A 23,551-nucleotide genomic window follows, 5' to 3' on the forward strand; every position below is an offset into this window, starting at 1 on the left:
CACCAGGTCCAAATTGACTAGATAACGTGCGAAGTTTTTGAGTTGACCCAAAACTGAAATTTCATAATTCATTTAATTATTTTAAAGCAATTTTAGATGAGCAAATAAAAAAGAGAGTTGTGTAGGATCGAATAGTTCCTTAAACCTGGCTCGCGAACGTTCTGGCAAATTTCCTTATATAAAATTAATGTTCGTCTCTATCGCATTAGAAAAGATGGACAAAACATTTTTCATAACTCTTCATTTGGCATAAGAAAATTATACAGATAATAAAAACCTATTTTAAATTCTAAATGTGTATAAAAACATAAAAATAAATGAGGCCCACGATTCTCCACAAGGTATGATTTGCAAATTGGATGCGTTTGTGTGACTTATTGATGTTTCATCAGATATTCCTTTTCCACGTGAAAGAACATGACAAAACTTAGATCATAAGTGTATGAGCATATTATTGATATGAACTTTAGGTTTGCCATGGATGCAATTAACGGGTACTTGTTTAAAGCATGGATCACTACAAATCTGGACGCATTGAAACAGGTCTACCTCGGAGCTATGTAAACGAAATAAAAATGTTTTGTAATCAAAATGTATCAAATTGCACTTTGAAGGAAAAATAATAAAAAATTATTCCGATGTTGTTTTGGTGAATTTTCGAACTTTTCGTCGAGTACCACTCATTATAGTTTGGACACCCTATTCGCTGACCTCAGCTGCCATTTTGTTCCATAATTTCTTCATCTCTGTTCCATCCAGAGTCGTCCTACCATTCTGCTTCATCTGCTGCTTGACAATTACCAATTTTTTTTTTTCGATAGGGCGGAATTGAGGGCAGTTAGGTGGGTTGAGGTTCTATTCGACAAAATCCACCCGTTGGCCCGATACCACTGTTGTATCTCTTTGCTATAGTGGCAGCTTGCCAAATCTGGCGAAAACTTAACTGGTCCTTTGTGAGATCTAATGTACGAAAAAAAATAGTTTTTCAGGCATTCCTTCTTGTACATTTTGGAGTTCATGGTCTTGTTTTCCACAAAAACCGGAATTTTTCGTCGGCAGCTGCAAATACCTTGCCAGATCAAACACTGTCTTGCAAACTTCTCAACAAAAACGAATTCGAAATCACCATGACCAGCGCAGTGCACCACTGCAGTGGCTTTATAAAATTTTTGGCCAGGAAGCTGCCCAAAATCCATCTTCACGTACGTTTCGTCATCCATGAGGATGCATCCGTCGAACTTCGTTGGAATCTGCTTGTATAACTTTCGGGCACGTCCTTTGGCTACTAAGTTCTGCTTCAATGTCCAGTTTGGTTGCTTACTGGTTCGATAGGATCGTATTCCTTCGCGTAGACGAATTCTGCTGACGGTGCACCGGTCGGCGTTGAATTTCTTGGCAACGTCGTTGTCCGACTACCCTGTGTTTGCCTTGATCGTTCTCAACACCTTCAAATGCAGTTTCCGATCCTTAATTCCACTATGACGCTTGGTATGAACCTGCCGATCGATAGTATGCATCTCACAGAAACGTTTGAGAACGCTGAATACGGTTGATTTGACCATTTTTAACAATTTCGCGATTTTTGAACCCGACCACGTCGGGTTTTTGACTCGAGTATCCAAAATTAACTTTCGTCTCGCGGCTTCCATCACGTGTAACTTTTTTGAAACAAAACGAATCGTAATGAAATTTTCAGCACTGATAGAGGACACAATTCCAAACAAAGAACTGTCAAAAAATTCTAGATCCGACAACTAAGAGCGCAATGGTATAATAAACAGTGCGTCCAGATTTGTAGTGATCCATGCTTTAATTGTGTTAGTAAATTAAGCTTGATAAATAGAAAAAGCATATGATGCGTATTTAAGTAAACAACATATAGAAAAATATGCTTACGCAAAGCGACGACGTTGACCGTTGAATTTAGATATTTATCTCAACACACATCTGAGATAATCAGAGTGGCCCATGGTACCCCACTCTTCCCTATTTATTTCCTTTTTTAATGGAATTTTTATTTTGCAAAACAAAGTTGAAAAAATTCATCGCTTATTGAATGCATTTAAACAACTCTTTATTATTATTATTTTTTTGATTTTAACTTGAATCATTTAAAAAATTGTAAAAAAAAATTCTTTAAGAAAGCTCAGCATTCTCACAAGTCAAAATACTTGAATAATCCCTATTAGTCGGCTGAGCATCTTATATTTTGCTCATCATTCTGAAACCCAATTGTTGGGGAAACCATCAATTTTCCCAAGCACTTTCGCAAAAAAACGCAAAATTACTTCTCGCATCTGACGTTAATCCGCTTAAGTTTGACATATTTGACAGGAACTGTCAGTTTGGTAAACTTTTTTTTTCCTCAGTCCCGGGTACAAACGAAGGCAATTGTGCCGGGTTCAGTACAGTCGGAGGTTCTTGAAGTCGGAGAACAAAAAAACTACCAATGATTTCAACTTGGGATGTTTGTTGCATTCTCGTCTTCGACCAATACTTTTTGATCATAAGCTATCGTATTTTTTGATTGATTGTTTTGTTGCGGTTCCACATCAAAGTCTTGAAATTTAAAAACAAGTTCACAAGGATTCGATTCAAATGAACATAAGAACATGAAACATGAACATGAAATACACAAACATATGAAACCATTCGTTGGACAAATTGTTTCCAACAATTTGTCATAACATATTTGCAAAAATGGAGCTTCCTACGCCTTTTCGCTCTACTCCAAAAATATCAGTAGGGCAGTAGGACACTTCGGTCCAAATCGAGCCATCCATTCAAGCTTTGTTGCTCATTAATCATGCCCATAAGTGGTTTACCAAATAGTATCCCGACGACCGTTGAACGATAATTGGACCACATGAAGTCGGGTTTGCTGACGAGATGATAATGATGGGTTGCAGCCCGGGATAATTAGAAGGTGTGAATCGGTGTAGCTCGATTCGGTGATTTCGCCTCCTCAAAGAAGCAAAACAAGAAGGAGGCCCCAAAGCACCGACAGGGCTCAGTTTCACGGTTCACGACTTTGATTGCTGCTGCTGTTGCTTTATAGGCTTTGTAGATCCGAGAGAGCTACTAAATCTCCAAGCCAAATCGCTGATGAAGGAACGAAACCATCAGAGAGGGTCAGAATAATCATCAATTTAGGCCCCAAAAACGACTGGGAGCTATGCACAATCTTTTGCGGTGCCACCCGATGATTGCCTAATAAAATTGCAAACACTAAATTAACATCCTCCCGCGCACTCATGTGTTCCGTCTGAGTTTGGGATTGAGCTTGGGTCGAATTGCCTTTGGGGGAGCTTCATTGCCAAGTCGTTCCGGCCAGCTAGTTAAGGTCAAGTCTTTCGTTCATTCACGAGACAAGGTAGGTCCCGATGATGCTAAGAGGGTGGGTTCCAGGTTAATTTTGGCGAACCAGCGACCATCAACCGATGAGTATGGCTATACGGCCAAACAAGCATTCGAGAAATCATTTTCGGTTGCCCCAGGGGTTTGGTTTTGACTCATGTTGGTACGGTTTTCTGGTGGTTATCACGGTATCCAACAAAAAGGGTACCTCTTTGAAGCGATGAGAGATGATCAGGAAATCAAATTTTCTGCATTTATAGACGGCACTTCCAATTCTAGGTGATTAACAAAATATTAGAACAATTATGACACTAAGTACAACTATTCATTCACTTTGTTTTGGAAATATTGCTTCAACGTTATACAACCTTTTTATAAATACGAAAATTTTGATTGTATAATAGGTACATAATTTAATTTTTGAACAACTTTTATATCACAAACCAAGAATTCATCGTCCCTTGCGTATCTTTTTGTGGATATGTGTTTTATGTTGTTTTAGCGTCGGATTGAGATGAAAATTTGCACATGGGTGTTTTGAGGGATGGGTATTTGATTTTAGTTATCAGATTTTGTGTAAGGGATCGGCAAAAGGGGTCGTCCATATTAAATGTTCACTGATTTTGTGATATTGACGTTAGTATACATTGGATTGAGATGAAAATTGGCACACGGGAGTCATTAGAGACGAGCAATTGATTCCAATCATCCAGTTTTGAGGCAGGGGTCGGCGAAAGGGATCGTCCATATTACCTGTTCATTGTTTTAGCGATATTGACGTTATTATTCGCCGGTTTGAGATGGAAACTTGCACACGAGAGTTGTGTGAGCAATTGATTCCAATTATCTAATTTTGGGCCAGGGGTTGGAAAAATGAATATATATGTAAATTGGCACTGGGAAGTTTTCAGGGATGGATAATCGATTTCAGGTATCAAATTTGGTGTGAAGGGTTGGTAAAAGGGGTCGTCCATATTACCTTATCACTATTCATTGTTTTTTTTTGCGATATTGACGTAAAATCTTTTTTCGCGATATTGTCGTGAAAATAAAATTAATAAAGCCCACGGGAGTTTAAAAAAACGATCAATTGATTCCAATTATACAACTTCGAGGCAGGGGTCGGCAAAAGGGGTCGTCCATATTACCGGTTTACTGTTTTTTTGCGATAATAACGTTATAATAAATTGGATTGAGATGAAAATTGGAACACGGAAGTTTTTGGTGTGAGGGGTCTACAAAAGTGGTCGTCCATATTACATGTTCACTGCTTTTATGATACTGACGTTATTGTTCATTGCATTTCAATGAAAATTCACGCATGTGGGTTTTTAAAAGACGGGCAGCCTTATTCAGTCGCGTCGGTCAAGTTGTCGTCCATATTACCTAATTATCTACTTTTTTTACGATTTTGACAATATTATTTACTCGATTTGGATAAAAATTGCCACCCAAGAAGATTAAGGGACGGACAATGGATTTCAGGTTTCAAAAGTGGTGAAATGGTTCTGCAAAACGGGGTCCTCCATATTTACTGGCAATTAAATGGATGTAAAAATAAGCACACGGGTTTTTTTAGGTAAGACAAATCGATCCGTATTGTGCAAATATGAGTTAGAAGTCACTGCATAGGATCGATGAGAAAAATTTGTTCACAGTTATTTATTGAGAATTATGGGTATACAATTTCGGATATTCATGTAACGAAAAAGCGCAATTCTCATGAACCAGCATCAGTTTTCGCGAGATTTTTTTGGAAATTAAACTGTAAACTTAAAAATTGACAAACGGGTTTTGGAAAGAAACAGATACGTTGATGATGAGGTGATTTTCCATCTTTTTAATAAAAAATGCTCCTACTGACAAGTGTTTATTCAGTGTAAGGAATATCATACTTTGTTTGAAAAACATAATCTTATTTCATCACATGTTTATTATTGCTTGCGAAACGAAAATCGTGTGGGATCAGCTAGTCTATATATATAAAAATGAATGTTTGTCTGTCTGTCTGTTCCCTATAGACTCGGAAACTACTGAACCGATCATCGTCAAAACTGGCATCTGAGGGTTTTTGAGGCCGGGGATGGTTTCTGTAATAGTCAAAACTCCATCCGACTTAAGGGAAGAGGAGCTTCCATACAAAATTTGTAGTTTTTGGAAACAAATAAAAGTCATGACATCCATTTTCTCGAAATTTTTTCTTCCTTTGGGCGGTTTGTTTTTCGTCTCTATGGTCGAGGCATCGCAGCGTCGCAAAAGGATAGTAACCCAGGCATAGCATACTGATCAGTGGGAATATTTTGGCGCGTATTTCTCAACCAAGCATATTAGGGGTTTGTTTTTCGTCTCCATGGGCGAACAAACGTCGTCGCAAGAGGATAGTAACCAAAGCACACTGTTCATTGATTGCTGGAAAATTTAACAATAAGGCGCCTGTTTCTCAAACACGTGGGGCGATATGCAACCTAGATGTGTTTTTTCTTGCTTATTTGATTTGTACACAGCACGTGGTAGAAAATGACGCCTAGATGTGACACGGATTGGTATTTTATCAATCAAATCGAAACCAATTGAAAGATTTGCAAAAATACTTCCATATTTAGTTCGTGTTAATGTAGGTAGCATTCGACTTTTCATTCAAGGAACATTAGAACATGTTCAAATGTTCAACTTTTTCTGTTAAAAAAAATTAAAAAAATATGTCTTCTTCTAGAAATTGTTACTTCGGCCCAAATACACAACTGAAACGAATTTAGAAATGAAAATGGGAGCTATTTATATTAAATAATTCTGAAAAAACTATCGTACTTTTTGCTTACATACCAATTCAAGTACGTACTTAACATGAAAAGTGTTTTTGTGTTACATGGCTGCATAAAAGAGACTTTTGATCCGCTTCGTTTTTGAAAAGCGAGACGTTAAAACTGATATTCAACTGGACGCAAAATTTTTAAGAGAAATTTTTAGTTTACCCTTAAAATGTTAAAAACAATATTCCCTTCTGTCAACTTCACGGTGGGGCAAGGGCAAACGTCGAACTTTAAAGAAATTCATCTTCAAAATGATTCAATATGTTGGAAAGACCAGAAGGGGTATTCCGAATGTTGAAACTGCAGCGGATATTGAAAATTCTTAAATGTCTTTGTAAATGAAGGTCATTCCCTTTGAACAGCATTCGATTTTAAAGCCATTACTCTGACGCATCTGTAAATAAGCTTTGCATTAACACTTGCCCCAATATACGGGACAAATGTAAACTTAGAAATTTGTTTTTGCCTACATTTTGAAATATTTGACTTTCAAAGAGAAAATTTAAAAAAAACCGCTGAGAAGTTATTAAGTGATGCAACTGATATTTTTTTTTAAATATTTATATGTTTACCGTAGTAAATTAATTTAAAAAAAAAAAAGAAATTTGCACTGTATTTGATCCATAACTAATTTAATATTTTTTTAAGTGCTGTTTGGGTATCGAGCCGGTTAAATTTGCCTTCTTCAAGCAGTGGGGGACAAAATTGAAAAAGATAGGAAAGCTCTCATGTAAATTTAAGATATAGAGCTTTTCAAAGAAGGGACCATATTTAAAAAGGTTTTTTTTGGGAACAGAGTACAAATTTCAGATCTTGAAAAACGAGTTTAGAAATCAAGTTTCAGTAAATAATAAATACCATCTTTGAATTGTAATTCAGAACTGCAGCTGCAGCTCTCATTTCAAAGTTGTTGGTTCTGAAGTATGATGAGGTTTGATTCAAAAAAATGCTCTCTTAAATCTAAATTTGAATACATTTACATTTATTTCCGAAAGGTGTAGCAAAGCACAACGGGTCAGCTAGTCTATATATATATAAAGCAATTATCTGTATTTTTGTTTGTTTGTTTGTCCTCTATAGACTCAGCCGTCTTAAGAGCTAGAGATCTGAAATTTGGCATGGATGCTCATTAGGACCAGGAATGATGAAATATGTTATAGATTTTTGGATGACATACAAGACAAATATTGTTTTCGCATTATTGACTTTATTTTCCGTCGGATTGTGATGGAAATTTGCACATGAGTGTTTTGAGAGACGAACAATCGATTATAGTTATCAAATTTAGGGTCAGGGGTCGGCCAAAGGGGTCGTCCGTATCCACTGGTAAATGTTTTCGAATATTGGATTTATTTTACATCGGATTGTTATGAAATTTTGCACATGAGTGTTTTAAGAGACAAGCAATCGGTTCCAGTTATCAAATTTAGGGTCAGGGGTCGGCCAGAGGGGTCGTCCATATCCACTGATTAATGTTTTTGGGATATTGGCTTTATTTTACATTGGATTGTGATGAAAATTTGCACATGAGTGTTTTGAGAGACGAGCAATCGATTACAGTTATCAAATTTAGGGTCAGGGGTCGGCCAAAGGGGTCGTCCATATTCACTGATTAATGTTTTTGCGATATTGGCGTTATTATAGATCGTATTGTGATGAAAATTAGCACATGAGTGTTTTGAGAGACGAGCAATCGATTTCAAGTTTCGAATTGCGGATCAGAAGTCGGCTGAAGGAGTCGTCCATACCCAACTTTAATGTTTTTGCGATTTCGACGTTATTCTACATTGGATTGAGATGAAAATTTCCGCATAGGAGTTTTGAGGGACGCTCTTTTGCTTTCAGGTTTCAAATCTTGCCTCAGGGGTCGGCAAAAGGGGTTATTATCTGTTCACTGTTTTTACGATATTCTCTTGATTGAGCATAAAATTGTAATGAAAATTGACACATGGTAGTTTAACAGAAAAGATAATTGATTTCAGGTGTCAAGCTTTGAATCGTGGTAAAAAAAAGGCCGTCCATGTTAGTTGCTCACTGTTTTCGCGATATTGTCGTGATCATGCATCGGATTGAGATGAAAATGTTCAGATGAGGGTTATAAACTATAAGCAATTGACTCCAGGTAGCATGTTCCGTGTCAGGGGTCGGCGAAAGGGGCGTCTATATTCACTGTTCACTGTTTGCAAGTTCCTGACGTTATTTTACATATAATTTGGAAAGAAAAATGGCACAAGGGAGTTTTGAGGAACGTAAAATTGGTTTCAATTATCGAATTTCGGGCCATGAGAAAAAGAGGGTTTCATTGAAAGTTCAGTGTTTTGTGCAATAATTTTGTTGGAGGCAGTTAATTGATACCAATTTAAGTGTGAAGGTCAAGCAAAAGAGTCGTGCACATAAACAAATAGTACATGTTTCTGCCATAATGTCTAGATTTTGCAATCGATCGAGAAGAAAACACTCTCACATAAATTTTAATGAAAAGCCAATCAACCGTTTAATTTGAATTTCGAGTAATAGTAATAGTAGCGACTTTAAACACTGTTTAATTTTTTCCCCAAAATTGTCGAAAGAATGTTTCGAATTCATTTTCTAAACTCATTTTGACGTACCAATGATTTAAAGCGAAACGAAGTTCGTACGGGATCAGCTAGTCTGTTATAAAAATCAATTCACATTACCAATGTTATCGAATATCTCCAATTCAAAATTAGGATTAAAAACTCATATCGACATTAAAACGATTATTTTGGAAATACGAACAGAATTTTTAAAAATCTGTGAATATTTTCAAAATTCTGTGTTTTATGAAAAAGATTCTGTGATGAAATGTTGGAAAAAATTCTGTAAAAATAATTTTTTTCTGTGGTTTTGGCAACCTTAGTTCGGGCCTTTCTGGAAAGACTGAAACGTTGGTAAGATCAAAGAAATGCTATCATACGCCTCTTTAGATTATTTGATGTACCATTTTCTCCAAGCGAAATAACGTGGTTTATGGATCAACAAAAAAAATGTAAATTGCTTTTTTGAGTGGTGCATACTATGGCCGTGAACTTGGCACACTCCTAAAGCCAATTTGAAAATATCAACTGGGGCTGAGAATCATCTCTCTGTTACCTTAGTAACGGGCGTGTTAAGATTATGAGTTGATCATCCAGGCGGTAAATTGTTTTTGTGGATAGCATTTCAAGGCACGGTGAGCTAACTCGTCTCTTCAGTATGCTTTTTACTCTGGGTTTATGGGTGCAATTGGACGACTCTAGATACTCTGTACCCCTATGCCATAAAGCTCACCTGGGGCCTCTGGGCATAATTCCCATCCGAACCTGCAACGAAAGCTGTATCCGCGATGGGGGATCAAGTCCGCGCATTTGCGCTCATCGGCTTACTCGTTTCAATTCAAAGACTGTTCAAGACTAAGGACCTTTTCTCCGACGACTTGAGGTCCGGCTTTTACTCGCTACTCGAGATTCACTTGGTCTTTGCCCGTTCGTGTGCCGATCGAGAGCGGCTTATCACGAACTCTCTACGGGTTTGACTGCGAAGAAGGTCAAGTCTTATCCCCGCAGCTTACGTCGTAGGGAGCGTGCTTTACTCGGATACTCCGTGGTGGTGGAGGTTTCCTACACAGCATTCGCGGCTACCTAGCAGTCTTATCTTTGTACGCATTACTACTACACCCATAGAAGAGGTTGCAAAAATCCAATGCCTATTTAGCAAATCTCTGTGCCGATAATGCGCTGAAATGTGCACTGTGCCGAAGACGGTATGTTTGAAAAACCGTAACTGGCATAAGGGCTTATTACCATTTAGTAAGCGAAACTAAATCATGCAGACCCAAGAACACAATTTGCTAAAGCACCAATCAAATCTGATTAAGAAATCGAATACTGCCTGTACTTATCTTACGAGAATTGCTGGAAGCAGCCCTGACACATCTGTTGAACTGTCAAAGTGAAGAAGCAGTATTTCCGCTCATCTTCACTTCTCGTGTTTCAAGCATTCTATCGACATCTTTTACTTAGATTGTCGTAATATAAATTAAAAAATCCGATCCTCAGCTAACTTCAAAGACGAACGTTGTTCGGTTCCCTGTAGCCAGAGTGATTCCAGTTATCAAGGTAATGCACATGAAAACCAATAACATATCGATTAGATAATCACACGATCAACCTTAATTCTCAGGGAATGTTAATGCGTTACGATTGACATATTAACGCACTCGGAAACAATCACAAGAATACTCGCAACGGGCAAGTGAATGCATGCAAGGCGATAGGACGGTAGCAAATCTGCTTGAAAACGAGACTGAAATCCATCAATCCCAAGAGTAAACAGCATGATTAGAAATGCATGACCGGGAAAAAGGTTATGTTTATTCGGCATAAGATCGCTAAACAAATTAGGTAAGGTCAATCCTGTTACAATTGAACTCACCCTAATCCCGAATCAATCATGCAGGCACACCATTTCCTAGAGCATTTCTAGCAGAAACTCCGGATACGTATGCACGTAGATAGATACTAGCAGAAAGAACACCTTAGATATTAAGACAGGTAAAGACGAATTCATCTGATATTGAACTCACAATAATCATGAAAACTCATCACTCAGGCACAAAGATTCAACAAAATAGTTCCAACGGGAAACATTATCCAGTTACATTGTAGAAGGAATACGTTAAGACGGTCAAAGGAATTCGAAAAAGTAAGATCAATTGTTTGACAACTGAACACACCTAATCATGAAACCAACCTCACAGGCATTCGGTACGCGCTAAAGATATTCCAGTGGGAATTCGTTTCGCCTACATAATCCAATTGGATTTAGGAAGGAAAATTTCAACAAGCCCTCATAAGAGGTAGTATTGTAAATTCCATTTATCAAACCTCATAAACATGATGTGTTGTCCTCAGGGCTTATGTGTGGGTCCAAGCGTGAACCGACAGCAGAGTGGTCGTGAACTGAAGTGGCTAGAATCTCCTAACACACACTGGAACACCCTGATGAACACCCATCGATCGTGTGTGTGCAGTTATCGGACAGTGTCTCGATTAGAGTGAAGAACAAAGTTCCGCTACGCAACGTTTGTCATCGCGTCGGAAAAGAGCACACAACTGCCTAGTGTATAACGAAGATCTACGCATCCGAAAAACCAGCTGGTGATGCGCGTTCGAGAGTGTGCGAGTGTATTGTCGTGCGAGAATAACTAGTGCAAACCGTCGAAAGTGAGATGAGACCAGTATTGGGAAGTGGCATCAGCGGATAACAATCCCATCGCTAGTTTTGGTGCGAGAAGGAGGTGGTACTCATACACCTTTACCGTGTCGTCAACTCGTTTTGTTTTGGTTCTCGTCCGTGGTGCTAGTACAAGGACTAACACCAATATAGGTCTACGTATCGTCAACGCATTTTGTTGTGGCTCGTCCTTCTTCCACACAGATTAAGGAGGACAGAACCTGAAGTAAACATCAGCTGATTGAGAATGTTCAGCCGATGGCGGGGCCCATTCATCGAAGCAGAGGCGACAGCGAGGAAGAATAGGCTAAGGTAATGATAACATTAGGCTGAACAATTTATTTTTTCAAGGCATTGCCATTAAAATAAGCGTCCTTGCTTGTGTCCCAATATATTATTATGATCGTATGTGAAAGTATTCATGTGGAATTTATTCATGCACTTTTGATGATTTTGATTAAAATATACGATGATCGCCAACTTTATTGAGCGGCTAACCAATTTAAAGAGAGTCGGAATTATGTTTATCAGTATGATGATGTGGTAAAATGAGATTGTCATTAACTGAGATATGAGAGAAGGTAAATATAAGAGTATAATAAATCTAGTAACAGGCTCGGCTCCCAACCAAAATGATGACCACTACATTCAAGCGAAACAAGAAAAACATTTTATGGGATTTCCTTCCTATTGGATAATTCATCCCAGAAACAAGAAAATAAAAATTAAAACCACAGCGTTGTAGTGAGAATCGAACTCAAATCATCAATTGTATCGTCTTGCCAGTCCGACATTCTAACCAGTGTACTGTTCGAGCTTCATGCAGGAGGAGGTATATTTTTCATAGGCTTTCTGTTACCGATCAATCACATAAAAACGTACAACGGCGGCTTCCCGGCGTTTGGCTTCCTTTCAATGCATTCCTTTGTCTTAAGATGGAAACGGGAAAGGGAACGGGAGTGGAGGAACGGGAAACCCATTGAATGAGAACTGTGTTTGCTTACCGCCTGCTATTACATACACACGCTACATATACACAGCTGCTAAAGCCGGGCAGCTTGGCCGGTGGTTGTTTGCCGGTGAATTGAAGGAATGTTTTTGTTGTTGCTTTTGCTACATTCATACGTACAGTGCTCGGTTCGCTGGCTGTCTGGTGTTGGCCGGTATTTATTTCTATCCTTCTTCGTCTTGTGATACGATATGGAGGGACGTGAATTCGTTTTTATTTTGTTTCATTCAGACATACGCAATTCGGTTGCGCTGGGAGGTTAATGCCGGTGGGCGCAAATCGAATCAGTGCCGGTCGCGTTATCTTCTTGTACCAATGATGCTATGTAATTTACTACACGCCATTGGCACACAGGCTGAATTTTGGATGTAGGATCGCCCGCACTCTACTCCAAGGTGCCGTGAGTCGAATATAGAGCAGCTTATCCTAGACTCGCGCCTTTCACAGCACACTAAAGGATCTTCTACGCTTGCGACTCAGATGAATCCCGACAATGATGTAATCCTACTTGGCTCGAGTGGCTCACTGAGGACACTGCTCGGTATGCGCTGATAGCCCGCAGGTTCATCAGCCGCTGCCCGCTGCAGAGCTTCTACAGATTACAGTGCCTGCTCAAGGCTACCTTCCATGCCGCTGCTTTGTACCGCAATATGAACGTGGTCACGCTCACCAGGATCCTCCTTCTGCTGCAGCGAATCGCTGAGTTGTTTAACATGGCCTGACGAGAAGGCTCCTGTCGCCATTGCCACTCTTCTGCAGGCCTAGTCAACGTGGGCTATAAAACTCAGCCGATCATTGATCATTACTCCCAAGTTCATGATAGCACACTTGGATTCGATTGCGCATGGTCCAGCTGCAATCGTTCCTGATTGTGCTGAAATCAGGTTTGTGATGAGCACCATCTCGTTTTTGTGATGAGCGGGACGCAAACTCTTGGAGCGCATCCAACTTTCCAGTTTCTCAGTTGATGGGCCAGATACCAGGATATTCACACCGTTGGCAAATCCCACAAGTCACACTCCGGTGCACGCAGTCTCCCACGTATCGATCCTTGGAACCCCTATCGAGACACTCACTGTTTCCAATCCCTCGCTGGTCACATAGGGGAGGAGCGGGCTATATGCGCCTATTAAACAGAACACTGATTTAATCAAATATCACATCGAATATGTGTACAAAAATTATATACACGTGTGCAGGCATTTGTTTTCTATAGAATGGAGTAATTTTTATGTTAAAATTTTCTTCTGTTTCCAAGAAAACGATTTTATTGTAAGGGTTGTCTAAAATGCCGATCCTCAAACCGTGCGGGCTAAATGCGCCTATTTATGTTTTGAACAAAATTTCTGTTTCTTTGGGCAATATTTCCGTATAATTTCATTGAAACTGCCAGAAAGTTATAATTTCCGTTCGACAAACTGAAGTTTTATAAAAATCTATGGATATTATAATTTTATGGAATAAAATAAAAGTTAGGGTGGCCATACTATGGAGGTAGTTCATCCATGAGAAAAACTTTATCAAATCTGTTTTTAGATCTTCAATTCTCTCTTAAAATTTTATTAAGAGCTTAGATTTGAAGGTTCAGTGATAAAAATCATTTATTTATTCTATTTAACCTGTTATTTTAGGATGGAGGCATTTTACAATTGATGGGGGCATTCAAAAACACTCTATTATTCTACTATATAATCATTATTAAACGTCCACAAAAGCTGAAATGTTTAATTTCTTAAGTTCATTTGAGTAAGAAACCAAAATCATCCTAGTTTTTGTTTTAAACTTTTTACGTATAATTTTTAAAAGTCGAAATATTACATCAAAATGTATCAAAACCTTGTATGATTTTTTAAAATTTTTTTTGAGTTTGTAAACTCATAAAATTCTATCTTGCCTTATGTTCTAAGCGTATCACCCTCAAAATGCATTGGTCAGATAAGCTGTCTAGCCAGCCATTTCATCAAACAGCCGTAGGGTCATTTAACCCGATAGACCCATTTAGGAAACCTTTCCCCTACTGTAGTTGGCGGTTACGGAAGTAATACACCACCATCCTACAGATATATGTCAGTACAACGGAAGTGTAGTCTATTTGAAATGGCCAGAAGTTCATGGGCAGAGGTCTTTAATCCCCTGAAAATTTAAAAAGTCTATTGGAAAAGCCTTGTTGACCACCGCCGACTGGACAGATCATCCAGTGGATGCCTGAAACCTTGCTTCGATTTGGTTTTTAATTAGGGGCTTTTAAGGGTCTAGGCCAACCTTTTGTCCAGAACTGTGAAGTTGAGCTCCTACTCTTGAATTTGAATACATACAGTAGACAAATTCAATTAGGACTAGATGAGGCAATAGATTTCAGATGTATAAGGGAGCGTTCCCAAAACTATTTGGCAATGGAAGATGTTAACCGGTTAGGTTTTACTAAATAGATTGTACTATATAATAGGCTACACAACAACTTAAATCCATTAATATTTTTTAAACAAATGGTGTTGTTTTTTCATTTTTTTCCAGTGAACGGTGGCTGGAGTCAGTGGAGCGCTTGGTTGGAATGCCGCTGCCCAGGCAAGTCGGCCCAGGGTCGAAAAAGAACTCGAACCTGCAGTGATCCCATCCCTCTATATGGTGGGGCACCCTGCGTTGGTCCAAACCAACAGAAAACGGCAGATTGTGTCACTTGTCCTGGTAAGCATTTTATCCCCCTTGTGTATTGAGTTGTTCGCAGATTTTCACCAATCCTGTTTGCTTTCTTCGCGCAGAAGACACACAAATCATCACCCCCAATGGATTCGAGGATAACACATTCGGTAAGTGAAGGCATTCTGGTTATGTTTAAATAAATCAAATTTAATAAACGCATGAAATGAATTATACACATCAACAGCAAACTATAAACATCAATAAACCAAATTGCGCCGAAATTTCTTTTGAAAAAGCGTCTCGTTCCGATGCCGATCTGAATTGCGAGTGGGTGTGAATATCCAAAAACATACTCCACAATTATTTGTGTGTGGCAGGAAATGAATGATTGATTAATTTATTTGTCCAAAAATTAAGTGAATCGAAAACAAAACTGGGCGGTAATTTGAATGCTCTCCGAACTTCGAGGGGGGAAACCTTTAATTAATGAGTCTCGAAATGTGCAGCGGAAACTTTTTTTTTTCGCAAAGGTCTACCATTAAAATCATTCGAACGCCACACACGATTCCCTTTCTATCCATTCGATGGGATGGGTTTCGATTTGAGGGGAATTTCAATCAAAAGTTTTCGATTTATTTTGCTGCGAACGGTTGCCGATTGCTAGTGTGTGGTAAATTACAGGCCAGATCAAAATGATATATCGCGAAATTCAACTTTTTTCCCGATTCAACTGCTATGGACTGTGGACACACTCAAACGATACGCTCAATGGAGATTTTTCGATAAATGATTATACATTTTCTATCGAATCGAGGGGTTCGTCTGTTTTTTTAATTGCATCAGGTGGTTTTTAATTAAGGATCCACCTTTTGGAGTCTGAATGGGTCAGTTATTAGTGGCAATGAATAACATCAGGTGTTTTTTTTGTAACAGTTTCGTTCACTTTTTTTTTTATCAATCATTCATGCTGATTGTTAATTGACTTTAATGACCATGATGTAAACGGCTAATTACAAGCCGATAGAACTGAGAGTAAATGTTTAATTAATAAACAATCGTGAAAGGTTTTGCCGATTTCAATCAAATGAAATGTAAAGATAGAATCAAATTAATGATTCATTTGGATTTGGTCGGAGCAGCCCAAAAATTAATGTAAAGACATGCATATTTTAATTGAAAAAAGGCATTTTAACTTTCACAACATTTTGCAATGCGAGAGACAAAATTCAAATCAGTTGAAATAATAACCGAAAAAAGGAAAAGATGTATAAACAACTGTATCAAATAGAATTGATGTTCGAACCATAACCTTTATACAGGTTATTTTGAAAATTTCCGAATAAAATTAAAACGATTTTTTTCAAATGTGAAAAAGACAGGTTTCAGTACTTGATGTTCAAATTATAAGAAATGAAGGTGGTGATAAATTGATAAACGTACAGACGCATCTAAGATCTGACATCAATAAGAAAGGGCAAATAATAAAAAAAAATTACCATTCAACTATATCTAATTCTTTTTAGTATGCCTGTCAGTTGAATTTCAGTATTGAACTATGAAATAATCAAATTCAAATCTAGAAATAGTTAAATTTGATTTCAATCAGTTGAGCATTTAAAGACTGGCAACTCTTTTTATATTCAAAACTTAATGCCCGGAATCTGCCATTTGGTGTTTTTTTTTCAATTAATGCCCTTGCCCTGACATATCGTTGAAAAGGTAGTCTGGCTGTATTTGGCCTTTTAATAAAGTGGTGTTCAAGTCGTTTTACACCTTTTCCAAGGATACTTTAAAACGTGATGTGCAAATATCATTTTCCAATGATAATCAGAGATAGTACCTGAAATAAAAATCTTCATTTCGAAGGTACCTTTTGGGTAAAGATCAAATTCTAAAGTTCCTGACTAGGAATGTTTATTGAAGCAAGGTTAAAAATAGTTTAAGAGATGAAAATTTTGTTCTCAGTCCCGTAAAAATTTGGGCACTCTCTAATATTTTTATCCTGATGATGCCAATAAAAAAATATACGCTTCAACTGTGGAATGTGACAAGTTAAATTCAAATTCCCCAGCCTGCCGTAGTAGTATCCCCCCTTGAGGTTCCAAAAAATGTCAAGCAAAATGTTCTTCTCTAAACTCAAAATTCTATATTTTTAATCAAATGTTGATGGACGACTAAAGTAAATCAAGAATAACAATCTCGACTAAGAACTAAGGTCGAAATCTCAGAATCTTATCTCAGGTCCACAATTCTACTACAGATTTAAAAAAAATCTCACTTATTGATAGATGTTTAAAAATTCTACTCAATAAACGCTATCAAAATCTATTCACAAAAAAATTTGGTGCATGAATTTTGGGTTCAGTCCTTAGTCCTTTAATCACGGATATCGAATTTTAATAAGAATAGACTTACTTGGGTTGGCTGATTTCCCGGATTTTAACCGAAAGTTTTTATTTCATTTGCAAAATTGAAGAAAAATTTAAATTGCGTGAAAAATATTATGTATTTTTTGTCTAAAACAATTTTTCAACAAAATACATCCAAATATACTGGCTGATGTGTTTCGATGAAATAAAAAACCTTCTTTTCGAGTTTTTTTCTTCTTGGTTTTGAATGAAGATTTTCTAAACTGGCCTAGATTTTTCCCAGATTTTGGGTTGTGAACTTTGAAATTGAATTCTCGGATTTTATAAGGTTTTAAGTCGATTAGCAAGGATTTGCCCTGCCCAGAGAAGTGCGGAAAATTATCTGGTGAGCTAAGGTTTGAATCATTTTCAATGTTCTGGTTCCATTTATTTTAAATCTTTATTAGTTACCTGTAACCGGATTGTTGAATCCGAATGTATCCAGTTTATTATTCTTGATTTTCAGTTCGATTCATCATTGTGAGAAAAATTCTGATTCGAATCTAGATTTTAGATATAGATTTAAAAAAAAAACTTAAATTATAAACTATTTTATGAAGAGATTAACGACCGTAATGTTTGAATGTTACTTTTATTTGTTGGCCTTAGCGGTGAAAGTTATGTCCTTTTTAGTAGGGACATCTAAAGATTATGAAATTTTTATATAGATGGGTAGAAGGTTAGATGAAATGAAAGATGGTGAAAACGAGCGGGTAGAATTTATTTAGAAGCATTATTATCACATATAAAATTTTTGTTCCTCACGGGCCTACTACTTCATAGTAATATAAAGTAAATTTGATATGTGATGACTGTTATGAAAGTAGGGGCAGTATACAACTTAAACTTTATCCTCAGGATCAGAAAAATTCAGTTGAAAATATATTTTATTGCTATTATGTTAAACATTATTATTATTATAGACACTTCAAAAACCAAGATTTAAACTAAAATATGAATGTTTACTGTGGCAATAAATCTGATTTGGACCCAAAACAAGTTTTTCTTTCGAATAAAGCCTTTATAATCCCTCATTTATTTTTTGACGCTTCAAAACAACTGAACACGTTCAAGACTTTTTTGAAAGTGAGGATTTTAATGAATAACTATTGATATAAAAGAACTTAAGCCCGAATAATGAGAGTTGTTTCTTAAATTTTCACATGGCGCTTCCTCCGGTCTGGTCGAAGTACGGTCAGATATATTTTCAAAAATACGCTAGAGAAGAATACCTTTAAACCTTCTATCATACTATTTTCTTTTTTTTCAGAAATTTAATTTTCGTTCAATCACATAAGCATGAGAGCTGAGTTTCACAATTTTTTTTTTTTTAAATTTCACCAAGGATAGTTTGAAGTATGTAAATTTGGCATATAAGCTCAAAATTCACCATTTGTTCACTTATACCTCTCTGAGGGCTTCCTATGGGTTAAGCAAATATTAAATTTGTAAGGTTACGTATCATACCATCAAACTTTTGAAAAAGCAATACATATTTACGAATATTAAATTTTTAAGGCACTCACGAAAATCATCTGATTAATTTTTTTTCTTCTCATTTGTTTGTGATGCCAAGGCAATAAGGAATAGAAACACTAATTCCAATATTTTTTGTATTGATCTTACTAAATATATCATTTCATCCACTAATGAAAAATTAAAACTATGATTGGAGCTGTTAAATACAAATTCAATTAGTAATATATTTCATAACTCCCCAACCAAAATTATCCGAATCCAAAATTCAAAGAAATATTAAAGTATTCAAGAAGTTTCGCAAATAATTCTTGATCGGTACGGACATCATTATTGTTAAAATGTTCTTCTAAATGTGACAAAAGTAACATTTGAAAACACAAATTCTAAAATCAGAGTAAATGTTTTAATCAAACAGAATATCAGTTATAATTTTAAAAGCATCAGTTTAAGAATCCAAATGAATGAAGTACCTTAAACAAAAATTTCGAGTTCTTAAAACTCGGAAAAACCAGGAAACTGAGGAAACAATACAAATCTCAATGAGTTGAATCTCCATTTTAAAATATAGAAGAAAAATAGTAAAATCTGTAATTTGTAATTTGCAATCCAACTATGAGAATGTTTTGTGAATATAATTTGATGATATGTTTTCGGGAAATAATATGCTGAATACAGGAAATTAAATTCAGTAGAAGATAATTTTGAGATAGAGAACCTATCTCAGCATTAACACTAAACGTACCGGAGGTGTGCATTTTTTGTACTTCTAATGACTATAACTTCTATTACAATAGTTTTTTCTGTTAATTTGTCTACTTGACTATTTTTGCCTTTCTTACAGAAAGGTTTGGTTATCGGTCGATTGGGGAGATCATTAATTATGGGTCTTAGGCATACCTTTATAGGTACCTATCGACTCAGCTCGACGAGTTCTGTTGATGTCCGTGTATTTGTATGTGCCATTTTAAAAATGTCAAGAACGTTTTTGCGAAACTGGGCTGCACAATTAAAATGATTTTAGTCTCAAAAGAATGCATTTTTTTTTCTACACAACCCTTTCAAAAACGGGAAAAAAACAAAATAGTTGAAACAAGTTTTTTACGAAATGCATATTATACAAATTATGGCATAAAAAAAAAGTTGCTAGTGGCGCCTCGAAGCAGCAGCACCAGCAATTATTCGATTATATTGATAACAAAAAAATAAAAATGCTGTCATGAGAATCGATTCCAAAACCTTCACCTTATACACTGAACCTCGAAAATACCCAAACTTGAGAACTTTCCCCGCCAACCCGAATGAAACTCCCTCCCTACAGGTTTGGCTATTGGAGGCATAACCCAAAGTAAAGCTTTTAAAGGAGAACTCATCCCCCAAAATCTGATACCGCAATAAAATGGAAATCAAAATAAAAAAAATATCTGCAGGTACGGGAATCACACCCATACCTGCAATGGCTCTGCGATTACCATCTCAGGATGCTAACCGCTCGACCACCGGAGAGTTGTTGAGAGAGGCAGCTACATCACCGTATATGCGAGACTTTCTGCGAATGAAGCGGGAATAAAAGCTATCCCCAAAAAAAAACAGTTCTTCGCTTTGAACTTACCCCCCAAACCTAAATCTGCCACGATGGAGGTAACAGAATCAGATGCGCTTACAACAAAAACCCCCCAAAAAAACAGTTCTCCGCTTGAAGGACAAGTTTGGCGTATGGGCAAGCTGTGATTTTTTCACAAACTTAAGTTGTCAATCTAGAACTTAGGTTTGGCGGGTGGCAGTTCTCAAGTTTGGGTATTTTCGATTTTCAGTGTAAGTCACCAACGCTATCCAATAGGCTACTGGTACGCTTAAGATTGAGACGCTAAAACTGAAATGGGTTACAGGTATTACTAAGACGCTCCGTTTTCTGGGCAGATTCTCAGTCTGCTGGTGCAAATACGGCAACAACGGAAAATATAATTAACACGTTTAGCTTTTCAATGCAGCAAATGGCGGCTTACCGTTTCCTTCCCTTCAGAGACCTATGTTCGGGCATTAACAAAAAGCAGAGCCGTACAGAAAACTGCGTTGGGGGGAATTCATTCGAAGATTTTAGACCTTGTTTTTTTTAACCATACTTGATCATGTCAGCATACTCATACATAATTGAGATTCAGAATTTAGATTTCAGAATTCTGAATTTAGATGTAAAATTTAGATTCATCAGAACATCTGTAAATTTTCTCCTCACTATCTATTCATCTTTATCAAGTTTCAATTCTGACATTTTTTCTCCAAGAACATAAATTTTCACCGGTATGCCGAAACACAAATTTACAAAAATCAATGAACGGCGGTTAACTTTTCTTGAAATATCTTAAGAATTCAGATTAAGAACTCATATCCAAAATTCAGATTCAGATTGAAAATTCAGATTCTGAATAGGGTAGGGGAAGTTTTGTGGGAATATTTTATATTACGCATGGTTGAGCTCTAAAAAAGGTATCATCCAAGCCACGCGTAACCGCTAGCCATCAACACTGTAGTTGGTTTGATCTGTCGAGTTGAAAAAAATTTAAAAATAAATCAGCAAGAATCAAACTTGTGACCTGCTGCGCGAGAGTTTGGAACGCTACCACAACTCCACGTCAGCTTACGATTTCAAAGAGAATTAAACATTTTAAATACCAGTCCTTCCTTCTATAAAACAAACTCCTAAAATGCCAGTTCGCTTTCCCTCAAAAAAACTTACTAGTCATGGTTTGGTACCTTTTTGCCTTTCATACAGAAAGGTTTGGTTATCGGTCGATTGGGGAGATCATTAATTATGGGTCTTAGGCATACCTTTATAGGTACCTATCGACTCAGCTCGACGAGTTCTGTTGATGTCTGTGGATTTGTATGTGCCATTTTAAAAATGTCAAGAACGTTTTTGCGAAACTGGGCTGCACAATTAAAATGATTTTAGTCTCAAAAGAATGCATTTTTTTTTCTACACAACCCTTTCAAAAACGGGAAAAAAACAAAATAGTTGAAACAAGTTTTTTACGAAATGCATATTATACAAATTATGGCATAAAAAAAAGTTGCTAGTGGCGCCTCGAAGCAGCAGCACCAGCAATTATTCGATTATATTGATGATAACAAAAAAATAAAAATTCTGTCATGAGAATCGATTCCAAAACCTTCATCTCATAAGTCACCAACGCTATCCAATAGGCTATTGGTACGCTTAAGATTGAGACGCTAAAACTGAAATAGGTTACAGGTATTACTAAGACGCTCCGTTTTCTGGGCAGATTCTCAGTCTGCTGGTGCAAATACGGCAACAGCGGAAAATATAATTAACACGTTTAGCTTTTCAATGCAGCAAATGGCGGCTTACCGTTTCCTTCCCTTCAGAGACCTATGTTCGGGCATTAACAAAAAGCAGAGCCGTACAGAAAACTGCGTTGGGGGGAATTCATTCGAAGATTTTAGACCTTGTTTTTTTTAACCATACTTGATCATGTCAGCATACTCATACATAATTGAGATTCAGAATTTAGATTTCAGAATTCTGAATGTAGATGTAAAATTTAGATTCATCAGAACATCTGTAAATTTTCTCCTCACTATCTATTCATCATTATCAAGTTTCAATTCTGACATTTTTTCTCCAAGAACATAAATTTTCACCGGTATGCCGAAACACAAATTTACAAAAATCAATGAACGGCGGTTAACTTTTCTTAAAATATCTTAAGAATTCAGATTAAGAACTCATATCCAAAATTCAGATTCAGATTGAAAATTCAGATTCTGAATAGGGTAGGGGAAGTTTTGTGGGAATATTTTGTATTACGCATGGTTGAGCTCTAAAAAGGGTATCATCCAAGCCACGCGTAACCGCTAGCCATCAACACTGTAGTTGGTTTGATCTATCGAGTTGAAAAAAAATTAAAAATAAATCAGCAAGAATCAAACTTGTGACCTGCTGCTCGAGAGTTTGGAACGCTACCACAACTCCACGTCAGCTTACGATTTCAAAGAGAATTAAACATTTTAAATACCAGTCCTTCCTTCTATAAAACAAACTCCTAAAATGCCAGTTCGCTTTCCCTCAAAAAAACTTACTAGACATGGTTTGGTACCTTTTTGCCTTTCTAACAGAAAGGTTTGGTTATCGGTCGATTGGGGAGATCATTAATTATGGGTCTTAGACATACCTTTATAGGTACCTATCGACTCAGCTCGACGAGTTCTGTTGATGTCCGTGGATTTGTATGTGCCATTTTAAAAATGTCAAGAACGTTTTTGCGAAACTGGGCTGCACAATTAAAATGATTTTAGTCTCAAAAGAATGCATTTTTTTTTCTACACAACCCTTTCAAAAACGGGAAAAAAACAAAATTGTTGAAACCGTTTTCTTTACCAAATACATATCATACTTATTATGGCATAAAAAAAAGTTGCTAGTGGCGCCTCGAAGCAGCAGCACCAGCAATCATTTATAAATTAGAGATAATCAAAATAAAAAATTAAAATTTATTTACTCGGGAATCGAACCAAAATCCTTCAGATCCCAAGTCGCAAACGCTATCCAATAAACCATCGGCACGCTTGACTACGAGTGGCTCAAACTCAAATAG

At 36.9% G+C, this 23,551-nt stretch overlaps 1 protein-coding gene across 3 annotated transcripts in view; it reads left to right on the top strand.

The window, feature by feature from the left end:
- LOC129750145 (uncharacterized) overlaps positions 1-23,551 on the top strand; it is a 531,649-nt gene that overhangs the window by 375,832 nt on the left and 132,266 nt on the right. For 2 of the 3 annotated variants that reach the window (XM_055745386.1, XM_055745387.1), the window contains 2 exons: positions 14,926-15,096; positions 15,171-15,218. The exons of the other annotated variant lie outside the window; for it this stretch is intronic. In XM_055745386.1, coding sequence (XP_055601361.1) covers positions 14,926-15,096; positions 15,171-15,218 — 219 coding nt within the window. The remainder of the gene's footprint in view (positions 1-14,925; positions 15,097-15,170; positions 15,219-23,551) is intronic. 3 annotated transcript variants of the gene reach the window in all.

This window comes from Uranotaenia lowii, chromosome 2, assembly GCF_029784155.1.
Source record: "Uranotaenia lowii strain MFRU-FL chromosome 2, ASM2978415v1, whole genome shotgun sequence".
NCBI lineage: Eukaryota > Metazoa > Arthropoda > Insecta > Diptera > Culicidae > Uranotaenia > Uranotaenia lowii.